The following is a 19,284-nucleotide window of genomic DNA, read 5'->3' on the forward strand; positions in this document are numbered from 1 at the left end:
GATTTTGGGGTGAACTTGATGGGACAACTATCCCGGGGAAGACAATAGCAAATAAATCTCCAGACTAGAGAGACAGAGACAAAGATACTGTTGCATTGGTCCCTATGGCAGCTTCAATGCTTAAAGCTATGTAAATATCTTAAAGAGATATTCTCTTGATGTCCTTTTTAAATATTTCAGCAGAACAGTGTGAAAGTGTACACTGCATCTATGAAAGCAGCATGTGTGTGTGCGCGTGCGTGTGTGTGTGTGTGTGTGTGCGTGCGTGCGTGTGTGTGTGTGTGTGTGGTGAGCTGGCCTGAACACATTTGTGCATCGTGGCACAGAAGAGCCAGGACGGCTGAGCAGCTCGATTCGCTGTGAGGCAACAACGGGAAACAATCCTCTCAACTTCTTTTCTCTGTTGAAACATTTCAAATGTTCTACTGTAAATAAAACACGGCTTCACGAGAACCTTCAGTCATTTATTTACCTTCCATACAGTATCCCGATGGTTTTGAAACTGGGACATATGCACTACCCAGGGATTCCTTGGGACACGAAGGAGAGAGACATGACTAAAGGTAAACTGGCTTTGACACTGAACAGCTTAACAAGGACCGGGGCACAGGAGAAAGACGGGACTCATCTCTAATCTGTAAAACTCCTGATAAATAAGTCAGTCTTAAGCCAGTGATTCGTATGGAGTCTATAACTACACGTCTGTACATAAAATATATTAAACTGGTTCAAGATTCTAACATTTGTCCCACGACTGACTTAAAGGTCGAAGTAACAACTGTCACATTTCACCTAATATGTTTGTAGCCTGACTCGAGCAAAGCTCAGCCAATTAAAAAAGTCGTGTGCTAAAAGCTTCCAGTCTGCACAAACATGTTCATCATGGGAACAATATTTCCTGTGAGTATTTTCCACTCGATTCTTTATGTCCGGTGGAAGTATCCCAGGATCACAACTCCAGCCGGCCTGCGAGGGGTTTCCGGCTCAGGCCACAGCTGGTCCATCAGGCAGCGGCCAACCAGAAGAGCTCTCTGTAAACGATTATCAATCACGGCTCCCGGGCTGAGCTACCACCCTTCTGTTGCTCTGGGGCTGTGATTGGTTGGTAGGACGCAAACCTGCCACAAACCTCGGTGTCAGTGTCCATTCACTGACAACAATGAAGCAGAATAACTAATGAGGTCTGTCCACGCTGAGGTCTCTTCCTCGCTCGATGCTCAGAGTAGCTTTGAACATGAACCTTGTGGAGGCTGAATGCTGAGAAGGACAGAAGAAGAGCAATGATCTGACACAGAACGTGTCCGTTTATGCTGCACTACCAAAGAGCACACGGAGCAGGAGAGCACAGAAGAAACTGGCTGTCCGCTTGACTTTTTTCCTCTTTTGGATTTTGGGGTTTCGCGGGGTGAGAAGCTTTAACAGCGAGGACGCTGGAGACCAGAATGAAACTAGTGACCTTCCTCAGCTGGCTCACAGCCTTCTACAGTTTCAGTAAGTAGACCTCTCTTCACCTGCACTGGTACATATTCACACATTATGGTGTGATTGCTGCTCTATGAGTTTGTACACTGATATTAATTCAGTTTCATGTTGATTAATGGGCAGAACATTTTGTCATTTGATAAACAAGTATGCTCATCGGTAAGTGCTGCCGTTAGTTTGTCCTTAAGTTTCATAAAGACCTGCTCAGGCTGCAGGTGGACACGAGAGTCACACGGTGTGGAAACAGATCGGTGGATTATCCCACTCAAAGCTGGTGAGTGTGGAAGTGACTCAATCCAAAAGGATCGACAGCATTTTATAAAACATCACAATATTAATATCCTTTATTTCTCACTGCAGAAGCGTCTCTTACTCTGACACCGTGTGCAGATCGCACTGACAGTAAATATCTGTATTGTTGTGGAACACGAGCCTGTCAGACGATAATATACCGATGATATAACTAAACTTGTTTCAGATTTGATGTAAATTATCCCACTTTTCCTCCAATCAACACATTTTCAATGCTGATGGTTCAGCGTTGAATGGATATCAGTTTGGGTGGTGTGGTGGGGGTGGGGTTAATGGGGTTCGTCTCCACTCTGCAGAGTAATTTGGGTGGTGATTATTAATATTCCACAAACAAACATTAGACTAAGCAAGGCTCTTTCTATTCACAGCACACACATTTCACATGTCTGTTTTTCTACACATTCAAAATAGGATTTCAAATAAAACTGAAAATGTAAAAGAAAAAATGAAGTTTTCATTGATATTTAGGTCGTGATGCAGTAACAGAGAGCTGCAGAGCTGGAGGCTGCAGAGCTGGAGGCAGAAAAAGGTTGTTTTTGTTAAAAAGCACAGCAGGTTTAAAGCAGTTTCATTTCTGTCCTTAACTCAGACACAGAACGAGCTGAGAGTCAGTGACCTCTGACCCTGTGGAGGGGGTCGGCTTTCTGGGTCACCAGAGCAGTCTGTGAGGGGGTGGGGGGTGCAGAAGGACAATAGCCTTCCAGAAGTGCTCAGTCTTCACTGACCTCACCCCTACACCTTCATCTCCATAACACTGCAGCAGTCTGCGCTCACATTGAGCCTTTATTAAAGATATGTGACTATAAGGTAATCCTCCTCCAGCTGCCTGTGACCATGCCCTCCACCCCCCTCCCCTCACGCTCCCACTGGTTTAATCCACAACAATGGGTCTGCGGTGGCTCTGTTTCCTGCAGTGAAACATACAAAAGCTAACATCTCAATCTCTGGAGAGCTCAGGCTAATGTTTACAGCACCGCAGCGTGCCCTGCCACCGTGCACCAACGCCTTCATGGGCCCAGTTAGTCTCATTTACTGGTTGGCTTGTTAATTGTTTTGCATATTTCCATGCTGGACGAGTACAGTACCACAGCTGTGCCACTTAGTCTCAGAGACAGCAGATGAAAGGCTGCAAAGTCGTCTTTCAGCTTCAGCATCGCCGTGTGAGAAGCTGCTTGTAACGAGCACACAAGTCAGACAAACTCTTTCTACCAGCAGGTCGTGTATCTGTGCATCATGACATGAAACAGCGTCAGCGTCATTGCAGCTTCAGTTGAAAGCCTGACTTCGGGCCATAATCAGGTTTTAAAAAGCTTTGGCCCCTCGTCTCTGTCGCGCTGCTCCTGGATCAGATCTGCTGCTGATGTTTTCAGCACAGACGATGGACTTGACACGTACCTCTTGTTATACAGTTAATCCTCCCTTTCACAGTAAAATATCTCTTCCTGTCTAAAACACAATCATTTTGGAAGATATTCACAGATGTGAATGAAGCTGCTGAAGCTGAAACACGTCGCTGCATTTCTGTTTGTGTCAAGTTTATAACACGAAGCAGGACAACCAGGAGATTCAGCTTCCTGCGTATTTCAAGTCTCCTGATTTCAAATCAAAGAATGCATTTATTTTGTAGAGGTGCATCATCATCATCATCATCATGTTCAGTCTGATGAGCACTGTTGTGTTGGAGTAAACAAAGCTTACTGCAGCCTTCATGTGTGAACACAAAGCTTATCAAATGTGACTACAAGCTGAAGCTTATTGATTGACTTCCTATTAAAAATCGACCCCTTGAATGCAGAGGCCTCAGGATTAGGCTACACATAGGTAACCTCAGCAGGTTAATAAATATTTAGATAATCTGATGCTAACTTTGAAATCCACTGTACGGTTTAGACACTTTTCATGTCACATAAACGTACACTGAGTGGAGTTTAAGGACTCCACTGAGGTTCACGACGTCGACACCGATCCTCACTCGGTTAAATGTTGTGAGGTTGTTTTGCTGAACTGTGGATTGCTCTGTGATCGTACTCTCTAGCTGTCTCCTCTGCTCGTCTTCTGGTGTTGCTGATTTTGGTAAATTACATGCACTCAAAGCTCTTACTGCACCATGTGTCATTCACACAGACTCACCCTCTGACTCAGTGATGGACTCCTCCATCCACCAGCATCTCTTTTGGCCTCACATTTTAAACAACATTGGAAAACCACAGTTTAAATACAAACTCAAGGCTTTGAATGCAGTTGTATTTATATAGTGCCAAATCACAACAACAGCTGGAGTGCACTGTAGATTTTATGTCTGCTTCACTGTCATGAAGGAAAAAGGCCTCAGCATGTTCATGTTTAGCATCTGAGGGGAACAGTTCCTAAAAACCCTGCAGTCACATCTAGTAAACTCCATGTTGTCAGTGTTTGGAGGCAAAACTTTAAAAGATCGTGTGTTTGTACTATAAATTAGGGGCTTTGGGGGGATGGTGAGAGATGTGTGAAGTTCAGGGGCAGCAGTCTTGTTAAACAATAGCAGCAGAAGGCCGGGTGGGTCGCTCAGGCTGGGGATGAGTACCAACCCCCCAACCCTCATCTACATATCCATCCTCCGCACCTCTGACTCTCGTGGCCCTTGAAGGGCTTGAGGTCACAAGTATGGGGCGCTAGTGTGGGGGTTGCTGGACAACCTCCTCCCTTAAAAAATCTCATTAAGTTCACAGATTGGACTCAGCAGTCTGTAATGCTGCGACCTCAGTTTGACTTCAGCCTTCATCTTATAATTATTATTTAAAGTCTTTGTAGTTCATCGTCCTGCTTCTGTTGTGTCGGCCGCTCAGGGCACAGAGCTCACCTCATATGAATCATCTGGTTCAGTCAGCTCAGTGCTTCACGTCTCTTTGTGATGATGTAAGCGTGTTTATTTTTCTTTGTTTTGTTCAGTTTATGTTCATAATGTAAACGATCATGTAGGAAATGCTATTAAAAAGCCGTTTGGCTCCACGTGACTTGGTTTACGTATCGAGGAGTGAAAAAGCAGAGTTATTGAATGCTGTTTCACTTCCTTCTCGACAGATGATCAGGTAATATTTATCCAGCTTCTTGCTGATATAAAGCTCAATAACAACAATGGACATGTTTCTAATAACACAGTTTATACAAAATATTACTGTATTTGATATTCTGTCACATCCACAAAGACCTCATGTCTCAGAACAATAACTGTACAGTGTGAAACAACGTGACACAAAGGTGACATTAAGGGGGCTGGATGATGCCTGTGGGGGGGCATGCTCACCTCAGACTGAGGCTGTTCTGGTATAAAGGAGAGACCAGTCTGCTGGACAAACACAGGACACTATTTACCATCATATTCATAAAGATCTGCTGGTGGTGGTGCACACTGGTGGTTCGCACTGGTGGTGCACACTGGTGGTGCGCACTGGTGGTGCACACTGGACCACACAAAGTTAGACAGCTGCTGATGAGTCACTGATGACTCAGATGTTTCAAAGGTTACAAACAGCACACGGAGGTGTCACCATCTCAGGTAGATAAAGAAGTGATTACAGTGGGTTTGTTCCAAAACGCTTTAAGGTCTATGTGACGACAGCAGAGAGACTGCATGTGGAAACACTGTGGTCTATGATTCACTGACTGTGAACAAATGACAACGTTCGGAGACTTTTCTCCTACAGATGAGATCAAAACTCAGCTTTGACCAAAGTGTGAGACTCAGACGTCTTCTGGTCGAGGCTCAGATAAAGTTTAGTCCTGTCAGTGGGTCATGGTATCTGAAGGCTGGCCCCACACTGATCACTGTCATACACATGTAACTTCTCAGGTGCTGCTGGTACTCCTCATTGGTCTTCTGTGACAGGCCTTCAGCAGTCTGATTAAGACATAGCTTATAATACTTATTATTAGATATCACAGCCTGAGACACTGTGTTCAATAATTAAACCCACAGAAGGTGCGAGCCCCCACTAGGCCTGAGAGATGTGGATCTCAGAGGGGCTGTAGGCTGTTACCCCCCCGAGACAGCTGACCAGAAGAGCCACAGTCGTATCTGCTAAGAGCATCTGCTGAGTGAGAGATTTCTCATTAGCACGAGGGCAGACGCTCGTTTCTGGATTCAGCACATCAGTCAGAGCAGTGACAGAGATCATGAGGACGGGCAGCAGCTCAGTGGAAGGCTTAAAATCTGACTCTGATAAAACCTGAACGCCAATAACATCATGTGCAGAGGAACTGCAGCAAACATGTCCACTTTATATGTAATATTACAAAACTATGTTATGATACAGTCTATGACATGTTTCTGCTTCAGTGAACAGGACCTGAGGTCATGTCAGAGTGACTGAGTGACCTGGGACAGAGTCAGTCATGTTAGCAACAGCACGTTAATGCTCCCACTGCAGGTTACATTCAAGCACGCTGACGTGACGCAAACACGACCTCGCAGTGGACGAACAGTCTGAGCTTTGACACTGGGAACTTTTCATCTTCTGTTTTAGTGTTTGATTTAGTGTTGATGTCGAGTTTCTGTTGTGACTCATCCTCACTACAAGGTGCAGATGCTGGACGTTACACGTTGAATAAACGAGTAAAGACTTGAGTTCTGCAGCTTCTTCTTTTTGACATATCTGCTGAATGATGATAGGCAGGAAGAGCTTTCTGTGTTGCGTGCAAGTGCATGTTACCTGTGTTAGATGAAAACTCAAAATCTGTGAGAATATAAACGTGCACTGACAAATTAAACACACTGAACTGCAATTAAATACCAAAAAAGACTAAAGTTCAAATTCAGGCTGCTGTGTGGGCTGTCACTGTCGCCGGTTGTATTGCATGTTTAGTCCAGCCGGTTACGAGAATCCTCGGTGACAATGATGAGATATGTTGGAAGTTCAAGTGCAGTTAATGCTAATGCTTCACAGCCGGACAGAGGGCAGCCAATGCAAGGGTTCAATGTTCTGAAGGCTGAAAGAAAACAACAAAGACTGAGGTTTCCCGAGGTCACCGCAGAGACGGGACACGGCGAGGAAGGAGATCTGGGAGCATGGGAAAGTCACCTCAGACACAGATATGAATGACAGTCGATGGGTGGAGGGGTGCATAAGAAGGGCAGATGGTGCCCTTGGTTGTGTGTTGGCCAACAAGAAGAAATAACTGGGGGTTGGGTGCAAATAAGCATGGTCACAATGCCATTGTCTCTACTGGGCCCTGCTTCAATGCAGGGTCTCCCAACTTGACCCCAGCGACCCCACCAGTGTTCTCCTCCACAGCTCAGTGGCATTCAGCCTCCACTGTGACTGCAATAAAATCATCACAGGCCACAAATCCTCATGTGTCATCTATCGAGTTAGAGCTGTGTGTGTGTGATTATTTGGATATTATTCAGCTATAATTCGAGTCAGGAAGTGGTGACAGCCTCTGTTTCAGATAGTTTACAATAGGACACAATCAGACCTCCAGTTCTCTTCCAGCCAGCTTGCATCCAGTGGGAGTTACATTGTTTTGATAGTAAGTAGAGATGACTGGGAAAGACGCTGCTTTACAGCCATACAGCAGGTGATCACCTGCTCACACACGGAGCTAAACCAGCATCCAGATAGTTTCCCTTTATGTTTACTTTATTTTCTTTTATGCTTCCTGTTACGATGTCATAAAAATGCACTACAGTGAGCCCACCTCAGAGGAACGTCTGTATAAATATAAATAAGATGTTTTGGCCCCTCTAAAACTTCCCAGCACATCCACAAAGGATCTGTATTGGGTTGGAAATTATAGTTAAAATGCATTTTATTTACAGAATAAATAAATGACAGTAAAAGCTTTGTCTTTCCTCTGTCTGCAGGCGGCTGCTGGGCCTCTGAGCTTTCTTTCTTGGTAGAACCCACGGACGTGATTGCGGTGAGGGATCGGCCACTCATGCTGGACTGTCAGGTCCAGGGTGAGGAACCCATCGCAATTACATGGCGCAAGAACGGAGCGCCCGTACCCAGTACCCCACGGGTCCGAGTGCTAGAGAATGGCACGCTGCTAATAAAGAGCTTCCAGAAACGCAGAGAGGGCAGCGATGCAGACATGGGCGAGTACGACTGCGCTGCACAGAACCGTTACGGCCTGCTCGTCAGCCGCAAGGCCAAAGTCCACCTCGCATGTAAGTGATCGACAAGAATTTTATAACCTCCACATACTTCAGCAACACACACAGCTTTAGCAGCTGATATGTTAGGAAAAACACATTTAGGTGCGGAAAGGTGGTGCTGGGTAGTCTGAGCATGCTCACTGAGGAGGAGCATTCTGATCTGGCTGGTTAAACAAAGCAACCCAGCTCACGTCCCAGATTTAGGTTTTTAAGACCACTAATGTTGTGTTACACAGCAATGTTGATGTGTTTGATAAGATGCTGAGACACCCAACGACACATTAGATTTCCCAGCTGTTTATAATCAGTCTGTGAAGAGAACTGAAGCTTCGCAGTGCTGGTTTAATGTATCTTAGTTAAAGCAAAGCAATCACAGAAGGAAAGAAAACCCAAGAATTTCAGTGTGAACATCGGAGGCTCTGCTGCAGTCAGTGCACTTTGACCTTTCTCTGTCAAAGGTACTTTGACTTTTTTTGTCCCATATGCACACACACACACACACACACACACACACACACACACACACACACACACACACACACACCGAGCATCAGTGTACACTCCTCCTCCTGGAGCTCACGCCTTTGTTCAAACCAGTAAACACAGAGTTTATGGTTAAACCAGGAGAATTATAGCTTATTATCTTGAGGTGGTCTTGCTTTAATGCAATGAGTTGCCATGGTGATGCTATCTCATTTACAGGGCATATCTATTGAATTCCGCCTTATTGGTTATGGCCCCATTTCAAAGCAGCCCCGCATGGTTGTGTGTGGGCACCAAATTTATATTACTCACAGGAACATGGTTAGCATACAAGCTGCATGTAAAAAGGTCAGTCTTACAGTAAGAAAGGCTGCCTGACTCTCCCACAGACTTTGGAGATGTTCAACATTTGTGTGCACTGTTTTTCTCTTTGTGTGATTGGCTCTCCAGCTCTTCCTAAGTTCCACACACACCCTGCATCAATGTCTGTGGACGAGGGAGGAGTCGCTCGATTCCAGTGTCAGATCAATGGAGTACCTGAAGCCAGAATCACATGGGAAAAAGACCGAGTGCTGCTCAACACCACTGACAGCAGGTAAACTCAGACTCAACACACTCAACTACCAACACATGTATCGTGGACTGTGATATGTGGTGTTTTTTATAAAGGACCACATGTAACTGCTCCGGTAGCTTTTCTGTTAGCCTGAGTCACATTACATCTAATGTTCATGTATAAGCAGAATTCATTGGAAAGATAAATAACGTTCCTTCTAAGAAGAAAGACAGGGAACTTTTTCCTTCCTTTCACCTCTTTTGTAATTTGACAAAATAGGAAATTGTATAGCACAAGACAGTAATTAATAATGATGTTTAGTGCCTCATCTTCACTCAGCTTCTCTTACCTGTCCAGGTACACTCTCCTACCAATGGGCATCCTCCAGGTGACAGGTGTGAGAAAGGCGGATGCAGGGGTTTTCCGCTGTGTTGCCACCAACATCGCCAACACTCGTTACAGCCACGAAGCCACGCTCAATGTTACTGGTAGGTGGACTCATGATCCCCTTCAGTGTACAAGCTGTTATAGTACGGCTGGGATATGAGCGGCAGGGGTTAGCGCCTGCATGAGCACAGTCCAAGAGTACATGATCACATCTTGGATCTGTAACCAGAGACTGTAGAACTCCAATCACACGTGTGTCCATGTAACTGTCACCACAACCTGAGTCGTTCCCAGCAACAGCCCTCAGCCCAAACACAACGTTGTTTCTAATGTTTCTAATGTTTCTAATGTTTCTAATGTTTCTAATGCTACATTTCATAACATCTGAGGTGTGCAGGGCGCTTACACTGTTAACAGTGCTGCTGGGTTTATGCAGTGATGTCAAAGCTGCAAGTTTAGAGCCACAAGGACAATCCCACATTTATGTAAGTACCCACTGTCCGCTCCACGTGGCTGTGATGGTAGGGACGTTACCGTATATCACATATACACTGCCTGTGATACTTCCACATGAATCTGCTGATTGGCTACGTCAACAGTCACTGGGAGTAAAACCAGTGTATTATATACTAAACACAGCTGTATACTACGTACTGTGTATTACACTCACACTATACACTCCTCGTCCCGACGTCATTGGTTCCATACTCTCTTTTTGTGTCTCCTCACCTTCCAGGTGGGACTCCAAGAACCTACAAGGAGCCCGTGATCCTGTCAGGACCTCAGAATCTGACCATCACGGTCCATCAGACCGCCATCTTGGAGTGTATCGCCACAGGAAACCCAAGGCCCATTGTTTCCTGGAGCAGGCTAGGTAGCCCTGTAGCATCCCAGCAGAATGTGAAAAAAAGATTGACAAGCCACAAAGGTTTGATTTCATGAACTATTTCTGTGTCCGTGTGTCCATCAGACGGGCGCTCCATTGGGGTGGAGGGCATCCAGGTTCTCGGGACAGGGAACCTGATGATCTCAGACGTATCCCTGCAGCACTCTGGTGTGTATGTGTGCGCTGCCAACCGGCCCGGCACCAGGATGAGGCGCACTGCACTCGGACGCCTCGTGGTACAAGGTGAGGATGTACAGGGACCGCTGACGTGCTCTTTAGCATCCACCCCTCAGTACTGACCGCTGACTGTCCAACACTTCTTCACTGTACCTGTCAGGTGTCTGTGTGGTAAATAGTCTGTGTCCAGTACAGATAGATGCATGATCGGCATTTAGAAAGTAGTTTACATGTTACACTTACATGACAGGTAATGTGGATAAATGCTCAGACCTGTGTTCACACTTATTGTTAACCAGCTGTAAGACATGTGAGCTAAGATGTGTTCAGTTAGCACGGATCCTGTCCCTGCGTGGGGGGGGGGTGTATGTGTGTCTGTGCCCCCGGCTCTTCGGTGGGGGAGGGACTGAGTGAGGCCGACTGACTTGCAGTTGGGGGTGGACGTGCTTTCATCCATCACCCTGCACGTGTCCATATTCTAAGTCTAATGATGCTCATTAGCTGTTCTCAGTCACAGGCTGCTGAAAATGAAACTTTGGGAAAATAAAAATCAATCAGTAAAATTAAGTAAAAAACTGAATTCAGTTATTTTCGGATTAATTAAGTTGTTTAATTAAAAGAAAAACCAAATTAACACACAATGAAAACTTTGTATTCTCAGAAAGGTTTAAACATGCCGTGAAGCCTCGTCTTTAACAAGGATCATTTTCAAACACCAGTGTTTGTATTCACGTCCTTTTTGTCTCTCAAATTTTAAAATATAGCGTGTTAAATATTCACTGTCCTACTACTGGAGCCAGTTTGAGCTGCTCTGTCTGCTCCACATCGCTCTAAATCATTTATCAATACATCATCTCTGATGTATTCATTCATTTATTTAGTTTGTAATTCAGTTTGTTCTGTTTCCACTAAAATCACTTTTGGAAAACGTCTGCCGTGTCTGTGATAGTGGAGTCAGCTGAGGAGTTTAAATGTGTCAATCTTTCCATCGTCCAGCTGAAATCAGCTGTTGTTCTGTGGCCAGGATGCAGGGACAAAGACCACATATGGGGAAACAAAACGTGCAGGACAACAATACAGGGGGCAGGTGGGGGTTGCAAGGGGGAGGGAATGACCTGCGATCTCTGACCCATGACCTAGACCGGAGTAATAAGGACACATGTCTCTGAAAACAGTTGGATGGAGGGAGTAGGCGTGGAGGGCAGAGAGGCAGAAGGAGAAAGAATAAGTCATTTACAAGCAGAGCAGCAGTAAAAAATACGCCCATAATTCTTCCACTAACTGTAACATTTTTCAATAAAATGTGTCCCTGTGCGTTATGTTCCTCATTACTTGGAAGCATAATAAACAATGTAGAAGGCATAAAGTATCAGGACAGCAACAACAGCAAGGTGTGATGTTTTAGTGCACATACATCAGGTTTGCTGTTAGCAGGAGGAACGGGACACCACACAAGTGGCCAACGTGTGAAAAACAATAAACAAACAGTAAATCTGTTAATACAGCTGTGCAGGTGGTTGATAAAGGCAGACAAAAGTTTAATCAGTATAATTGGGCATGTAAGGCATGACACCCCCCCCCCCCCCCCCCCCCCCCCACACACACACACACACATATACACACACACACACAGGGACAGGGTGATACCTGAATCGTCACAGCACCGTCCGCTTCTCTAAAGGGTGTCTCAGGGCGTCCTTCACATGTTTTGGTTTCCGTCACGCTAACATCTCCCCACTAACACTTCCCTTTGGTTTTGTGTGCTTTTGCAGCATTTTTCTGTGCGGTGCATTAAGGCTAATAAAATAAGAGCCACATTGTAATGAAGCAGAATGATCTTTAAACGCTCTTCAGCCTGGTAGATGCTCTGCAGTCCGATGTGCATTCATACAGTGGACGGGATGTGCTTCAGGTTTACGCTGTGATTCTGTTTTGCTGTCTGCTCTCGGTCTCACCTCCGTCTGTTCCACCTCAGCTCCTCCTGAGTTCCTGCAGTGGCCACAGTCTGTATCCAAACCAGCAGGGGGCAGTGCTGTGTTCACCTGTGTGGCGCAGGGTGTCCCTGAGCCTCATCTCATTTGGCTGAAGAATGGCAAGGTCCTGATGCCTGGACACAACATCAAGCTTACCAATAACAACAGGTATGTGAGTCAGGGAGTGCAAAAACGCCATCTGTGATATACTTCAACCTTTTTAGCTTTAACACTTGACCCACAGAGTGACAGCGCTTCATATGATCGGTGTGTGTTGGTCACAGTGAGATCGACCAAGCAGGTCACATAAAGATACAGAGCACGTGCCGTCTCCACGCAGAGACATTCAAACCAAAAACATCTCCTGTGAAGCGACAGTGCCGTCCTCGCTCACCGAGCTCAGCTCCGTCACAGTGTGTCAGAAACATCACAGGAGACTACAACATTTTCCATAAACACCACTGATTCCAGGAGTAAAATCCCAACGTAATCCTCTGTAATTGTTGACTGGAACAGTTTGACGTGCAGTCCTTCAGGCTCATCTGCATCCTCATCTAAATGTATTTTAAAGCATTTTTGCAGGATTTCCAACATTTTTAGGAATTCATTTCTTATCAGTGAGACCAGAATCATTATTCAAAGTTGTGTCCAGTTTCTCACAGTGTTAGCAGTCATGTGTTCACTCTGCAATGGAGAAGATACAAGAGATATAGTAGTACAGTAATACTGATAGGTGAGAGCAGCTAGATGCAGAGTAGATGGAGCTGCAGTACGTTTAACACTTGCTTTAACTGCTGAACCATCACATTTCCCACGCAGTGAAGTAACAGCAGCTTACTCGTTGGGTATGTTGTCCTTACAGCACTCTGGCTTTGACCCGTATCGGCTCGGAAGACGAGGCTATCTACCAGTGCATTGCCGAGAACAGTGCCGGTACCAACCAGGCCAGTGCCCGCCTGGCCGTGGCGCAGGGTAAGGATCTGCCCGATGCCCCAGGAGGCTTCACGGCCAAAGCCGTGTCCACGCACGCCCTGCAGATCAGCTGGGACCAGCCGCCCACCAACGTCACTGAGAGCATCATCGGCTACGTGCTGCACATCCGCAAGATAGGAGGTGAGTGTGAGCACACACACACATGCTGCCATTTATCTTATGATCTTAAGTCTCATAATGTGTGTGTGTGTGTTATTTAGAGGCTGACAGTCTGGAGCTGCAGGAAGCCATCAGTAAAGGCAACTTTCAGCACGACGTTACCAACCTGGAGCCAGCCACCACCTACTCTCTTTACCTGAAGGCCTACTCTCCCATGGGAGCCAGTCAGCAGTCCCACACTGTGACTGTGACTACTTTAGGGGGCGGTAAGATCACCAAACAGTGAGACCAGCAGGGATCAGTCGTCCAAACTGGTTTTTATCATTTCTTTAGCACAGTGAGTAATGCCTTTTTCCAATTGACCACTGTCCTTTTGCCTCCATGCAGTGCCTGCTCCACCTACCTACTTCACCAAGGTGTTAAATTCCAGCGCCGTACAGGTCCTCTGGGAACTTCCCACTAAGGCCGGTATGGTCGAGGGCTTCAGGCTGTCGTACCGCAGGGTCCCCCACGCTGAGTACCAGAGCCCGATTCAGCTGCCCTGTTACGTTAATGCCCACACCATGTCGAACCTGGGTAAGTGTGTGCAAGGGTGCACATAGGCACACTGTAACCACAGTACTGCAAACTAACCACTTCACCAGTAAGACTTTTCACAAACACACGACTCAGCAACAGCCAGATCCAACATTAAATGAAACTCTGAGCAGTCCTCACCTTTGAAAATGTCCCACCCTGTCTGTCTTACATCTGTGTCCATCATCAGTTCCTTTATTCCCTCTGTTCAGTTTTATGCAACGCTGTGTTTGAGCTCGTCTGAATCTGTTTTAGAACCGGGTGCAGTGTATGAAATCAAACTGGTTGCCTATAATGGGAACGGAGAGAGCGACTGCTCCAAGAGGCTGGTGTCACTCGCAGAGGAGGGCGCGAGAGACCAAAGCACCGGTGAGTGTCGGCACACGTCTGCGACTCCAGCAACAAACAGCTCCTGCAGACACTGCAAACGATTATCAGTAAATGAAAATCGATTTGTGGAAACACACTGAAAAAAGCAGGTTTGGTGAGAGATTTGAATGGTAGAAAGATCTTTAATAACTAATGACACCACTAACCCTGCAGCACTAATTCATGGATGTGTACAAACGACAACAAAATAAACGTGTAATATGTCAAATCTTCATGAGAATACAAGCACGATGCACCACGAGGAAAAAATGAGGATTTATGATTTATGACTTACAGGTTAAGTTGAAAAACATGTGAAGGTCATGCTGTCAAAGAGCGCAGTGATAGTGAGGCAGAACCTGGCTCTGTTGTGTTTCAGCCACGAGGACGTTCATCAGTAATATTTGGTTTGTTTCCAGGAGGAGACCACCTGTGTCAGTGCAGGGACGGAGAGGCCTCGCTGGGCAGCATTGTCGTCGGCATCCATATCGGCACCGCCTGCATCATCTTCTGTGTTCTCTTCCTCATGTTTGGATACCGTCGCAAGTATGCATCCATGCACTGTGCATGTTCTCTTGTTGTTCTTTGGCTCATTTTATAAATAGAGTTCATCCCTGTTAACTGATGATCACATGTAGCTCAGTGCAGCATACGCACTCACAGCTGGGCCTGGTTTGCAGTCTGTTTTGCAGTAAAGGGACTCAGGACAGCTGGTCTCCATCGAGGATCCAACCAGTGCACACTGGCATCCCTAAAGATGGAGAGGCCCTCCCCAGAGGAGAATCTCAGGTACACGCTTTATCTTACCTCATGTATACTAATAATAATAAGACACATTTAAAGGTGCTCACATGTTAGTGCTTTTAACTCCATCATCCACCACAGACTGCTGAGTCAGGTTAACTGCCAAACTCAGCTGACATGAAGAGGAGTTATTTGTCCCTCTTCAAAGTCACGAGGTTTCCTAATAAAGCGTAAAGTTCATGAGACAGCTGTGGAACCGTGACTGCAGACTAGATCAGCTGCCACTGTGAAGCTTTCACACTGACTGCAGCTGGTGTTTCATCCTTATACAGAATGGAAACACATGGATCCAGTTAAATCTCTAAAAAGCATCTGCTCAATAGCTTTTGTCATTCTACTTAAAACGTTTAGAGAAAAGCTTCTTGTGCAAAAAGAGTTACAAACATTAAACAGAAGGTTTAGCCAGATGTTGTTGAATGATTCTAGTTCTCAAAGAGAAAACCGGACTTGTTTCTGCAGCCTCACAGTGATGCAGTGCACATGCATGCTTCTGATCTGTGACGTGTCCTCTTCTGTCCCCTTCCTGTTGTGCTCTTCTGTCCTGTGAGCAGGTGGTCTGCCAGGTTATCATTGATCAACATTCGTCAGGTTTGCACGCCACAGGCACTGGCTAACACTGGTCAGTGATGTCATAACAGCCACACCCCTGCCCTGTCCTCCAGCAGTCCGCCATTCACTAGGAACCTCCCACCAAAGAGCACCACCTATGGTTTGTTAGGCTCAGTCATACCATTAGTGTCCCCAGACCTGCTGCTAATAACCTGAGAGTAGACACTCCCTCCCTCAAACCAAAGCTTATTGCCTTTATTGCCTGTGCACATGCCTGTGCATGTGAAGAAAGCCTTTGAAAGCCGTTGTCACCACAGATTGTGTCCTGTCTCGCACCACAAACATTTCTGTCACTTTTTCAGTGGAAGGCGTAAACCAAAATATTCTACCTCTCAGATCGCCACTGATAAACTGACATGTGATGATGTGGACTTTAAACCTCGTATGAAGCCAAAAACTCGACCCTGACAGAGACGGTCTCGTCACTCTGTGGTGACAAACTCTTGACTTTGCCTTTTATTCCTCTACAGTAAGGAAAAGAAGAAACATAGCGGCCTTTGTGAACACCTTCCAGAGGTGACAGTGTGATGAGAAACTATTTTCTATTACAAGCCATTAGGAAGAGTCGTGTGAACCATTTAACTCAGCTCCTTCCACCCAAAGCTGCTCATTTCCAAAGAAAGCTACCTCACTCTGATGGGAACATCTTTTCTATAGTTAGCCCGAGCCTGCTAATGCTAGCCTACCTCATCCAAAAGTAAAGGCTTCTGGTCAGTGAGCATCTCCCTGACCGGTGTGAGTCACAGACCGAACTGTGCAGCAGCATGTGGAGCTCTGCAGCATCAGTCTCAGCCTCCATCAAGCCTCAGCTTCTTATGCTTTTGGTGGAATTTCTCCATTTTTGTGACATCAGAAGATGTTCGTGCTTTTCCTCCAAAGACATATTTGGAAGTATGTCGTGGACAACATGATGAAACAACCCAGGCGTCCTTTTTTTCTCTCCACCGAGCAAAACGGGAAGCTTCTTTGTTAATCTGCATAACTGAATCCAAAAAATGACTGAGTCCACGCTGCCAAGCTGACTTTCTAGATGCCAAATTGGTCAACTGGGACTTCGGTGACTCCGACGTTTGCTGTGCCACATGCCCGGATGCACAGACGAGCGCCACGTTTCACACTGGCTGCCTATCCAAAAAGTTTTTTATGAAAACCAAGATGAATGAAACCCAAAGATATAAAGATTTCATGGTTTTCTTTGTGTTCATTTCAAACTTACTATAGACTATACGTGTACTTTGAGTTTTGGATTGTTCCTCGTGGAAGTGGGACACCTGTGCTTTAAACATTGTTTGTTTTCTTGCTTTTGTTCGAGTCTCTCCAGGCGGAGTGACACAGATTTCACTGATTCTAACTTTTAAATGTCTCTATATGAAGATGTAAGATATGTTGAATAATTTTGTATGTCTATGAGGAATACTGATTGTTTTTTTAGCTGAGTTTTTGCCAAATATGTTGAAGAAATATGTGACCAAATAACACAAATATGTAAAAGCCAGCAGCGGTTGAACCTCGAGTGTGAAGAAATGCTTTGGTTTCAGCTCATAAGTCTTCTTCTTTCTCGGTTCAGAAGAATATCAGCAGCCACAGAAGAAAACTGTGATTTTGTGTTTTTCTTACTTACAGTTTGGCTCTCTGCATGAAATTATTTAATTGTAGGCTGTATCATGAAACCCACACGAGTTTCTTACTGTGTCAAAATTAACACGCATATCGTAGGACGATCAATGTCCTGCAAGCAAACATTATTTATCACTTTTTTCCTTTTGCTATAAAATTCACTTCAATCCCAGTGATTTGAGAACGACTGGGAGAATCCAGCTTTGACTCTAACACGTTAACGATAATGGTTTCCCTCCCTCGAGGTTCAGCAGTCGACCCGATGAGTGTTAAAGGTTTGCTCACACCACGAGAACAAATAAGGCTTTTCTCTTCATTTCCATTGTTGCAGATGAAAGCTGTGAAACAAATGTGATACCAAAAAAGTGTTTTTGTAGTATGAAGTGTGTAGTGCCATTTGAAAGGAACATGTTAGCTTCTTTTGTTCTTCCTGCTGTGACAGGAAACGGTGCCAAAACGAATGTTTGATTATTATTAATATTATTGTTATTAGAGTCAACGACCTTTCAGATGTTTTCTCCCTGTGATACATGTGAGAGTGACATGGAAATGTTTGTTAGACATTACTTTGAGATAGCCTTCGAGCAAGTGTTGTGAGCTTTCTGTTGTTTGAGGCATTAAACTCACAAATGGCCCAAAGGCAGCGACTAGAAGAAAAAAGGTCAAAAAGGCAGAAAAATGTAGAAAAGTAGAGACTGGCTGCTAGAACCAAGGAGAAACAATGCTTTAATAATTCTAAGTGCTTCAGCGTTCCCAAACCTTTGTATTCTACTGTTATATTTTTACAAAAAGCTTTAACCTGGTGAGGCTGAGGGCCTGTCCTCCGGTCAACATGAAAGGTGTGGAAATGCAGAGCAGACAGGCAGCAGGTGGACACCATGCTGTGACTTTCACATTTGTTCTTCACGTCGCCCTCAGTGACACTGACTCACTTCAGTCCATTCTGAGTCAATTAAACACTCGCTCACTTTCACAGCTACACAGAATAAACTGTCCTAGTGACACAATAACAGAAGAACACAGAGACAATACATTTGATTGTATTTAATCCTGTATTTATTCTGCTCCGTGTCAGTACTACCTGTGGCTCACCCGGGCCAAAGCTTAGGGTTAGGTTATCCCTAACCCAAAGGGTTAGCTTTGTTATCCAGTGATTAGTTTGATCTGACCCTTTGATCAATAATTACATTATTTATTTAGCCCAGCCTGTCCGTGTGTGGTGAATCCATCACTGGTACAATATGGAACCAAACACTAACTGCTTAATTTCTCACCTATAATGTGCTTGTACAGAAATAGCTTCAGAAACATGCACAATACACACAAAGAGAAAAACCTTTGGAGCACAAACTGTTGTAAACGGTACCGTTTGTGTTTTGGAGGGCAGAAGGATTTTATTTAGGTTCTTAGTTTAAACTCAGGAGTGTTTCAGAGAAAAGCCTCCGACTGAAAGAAGCATGTTTGTGACCTCCAGCTGTCTGAGCTCTGTGCTTTACACCACCCTTTCTCTTTGCTCCATCAAATTCAATGCCTAAAACCAAATAAATAAATTTAGCTCAAGTCATGTGTCCTGCTTATTGTTTAGTGGTGAAAAGGGAAAGACCATCTCTGAATGGAGGAGGGGCCTAAGGGTCCATCTGTCACCATCGTACAATGCTGTGATTGCAGCCATTCCCCAGCTCTCTGTGAATGGGACTCATGGCCATTGATCAGTGGTTGTTGATGACAGTTTGCATATCAATGATCATAAACTGACCCCACAGCCCATTGTTCCTTCAGTGGGCTGTTATTGTGCAAATGTCCTGTTTAAAGGTTTGACACCTGC

The 19,284-nt window shown here is 45.1% G+C and overlaps 1 protein-coding gene across 1 annotated transcript; it reads left to right on the forward strand.

Annotated features, from left to right (window-relative positions):
- Positions 1-1,114: 1,114 nt before the first annotated feature.
- Positions 1,115-19,019, forward strand: LOC146362348 (immunoglobulin superfamily DCC subclass member 3). Its single transcript, XM_084920281.1, has 14 exons — positions 1,115-1,491; positions 7,637-7,942; positions 8,864-9,008; positions 9,327-9,457; positions 10,093-10,230; positions 10,327-10,485; positions 12,395-12,560; positions 13,255-13,505; positions 13,586-13,750; positions 13,872-14,060; positions 14,316-14,429; positions 14,849-14,975; positions 15,110-15,218; positions 15,785-19,019. The coding sequence occupies exons 1-14, from the start codon at positions 1,443-1,445 to the stop codon at positions 15,845-15,847; spliced, it is 2,112 nt and encodes a 703-aa protein (XP_084776407.1). The 5' UTR covers positions 1,115-1,442; the 3' UTR covers positions 15,848-19,019.
- The last annotated feature ends 265 nt before the right edge of the window (positions 19,020-19,284 follow it).

This window comes from Perissodus microlepis, chromosome 22, assembly GCF_051167445.1.
Source record: "Perissodus microlepis isolate ML-2025 ecotype Zambia chromosome 22, ASM5116744v1, whole genome shotgun sequence".
NCBI lineage: Eukaryota > Metazoa > Chordata > Actinopteri > Cichliformes > Cichlidae > Perissodus > Perissodus microlepis.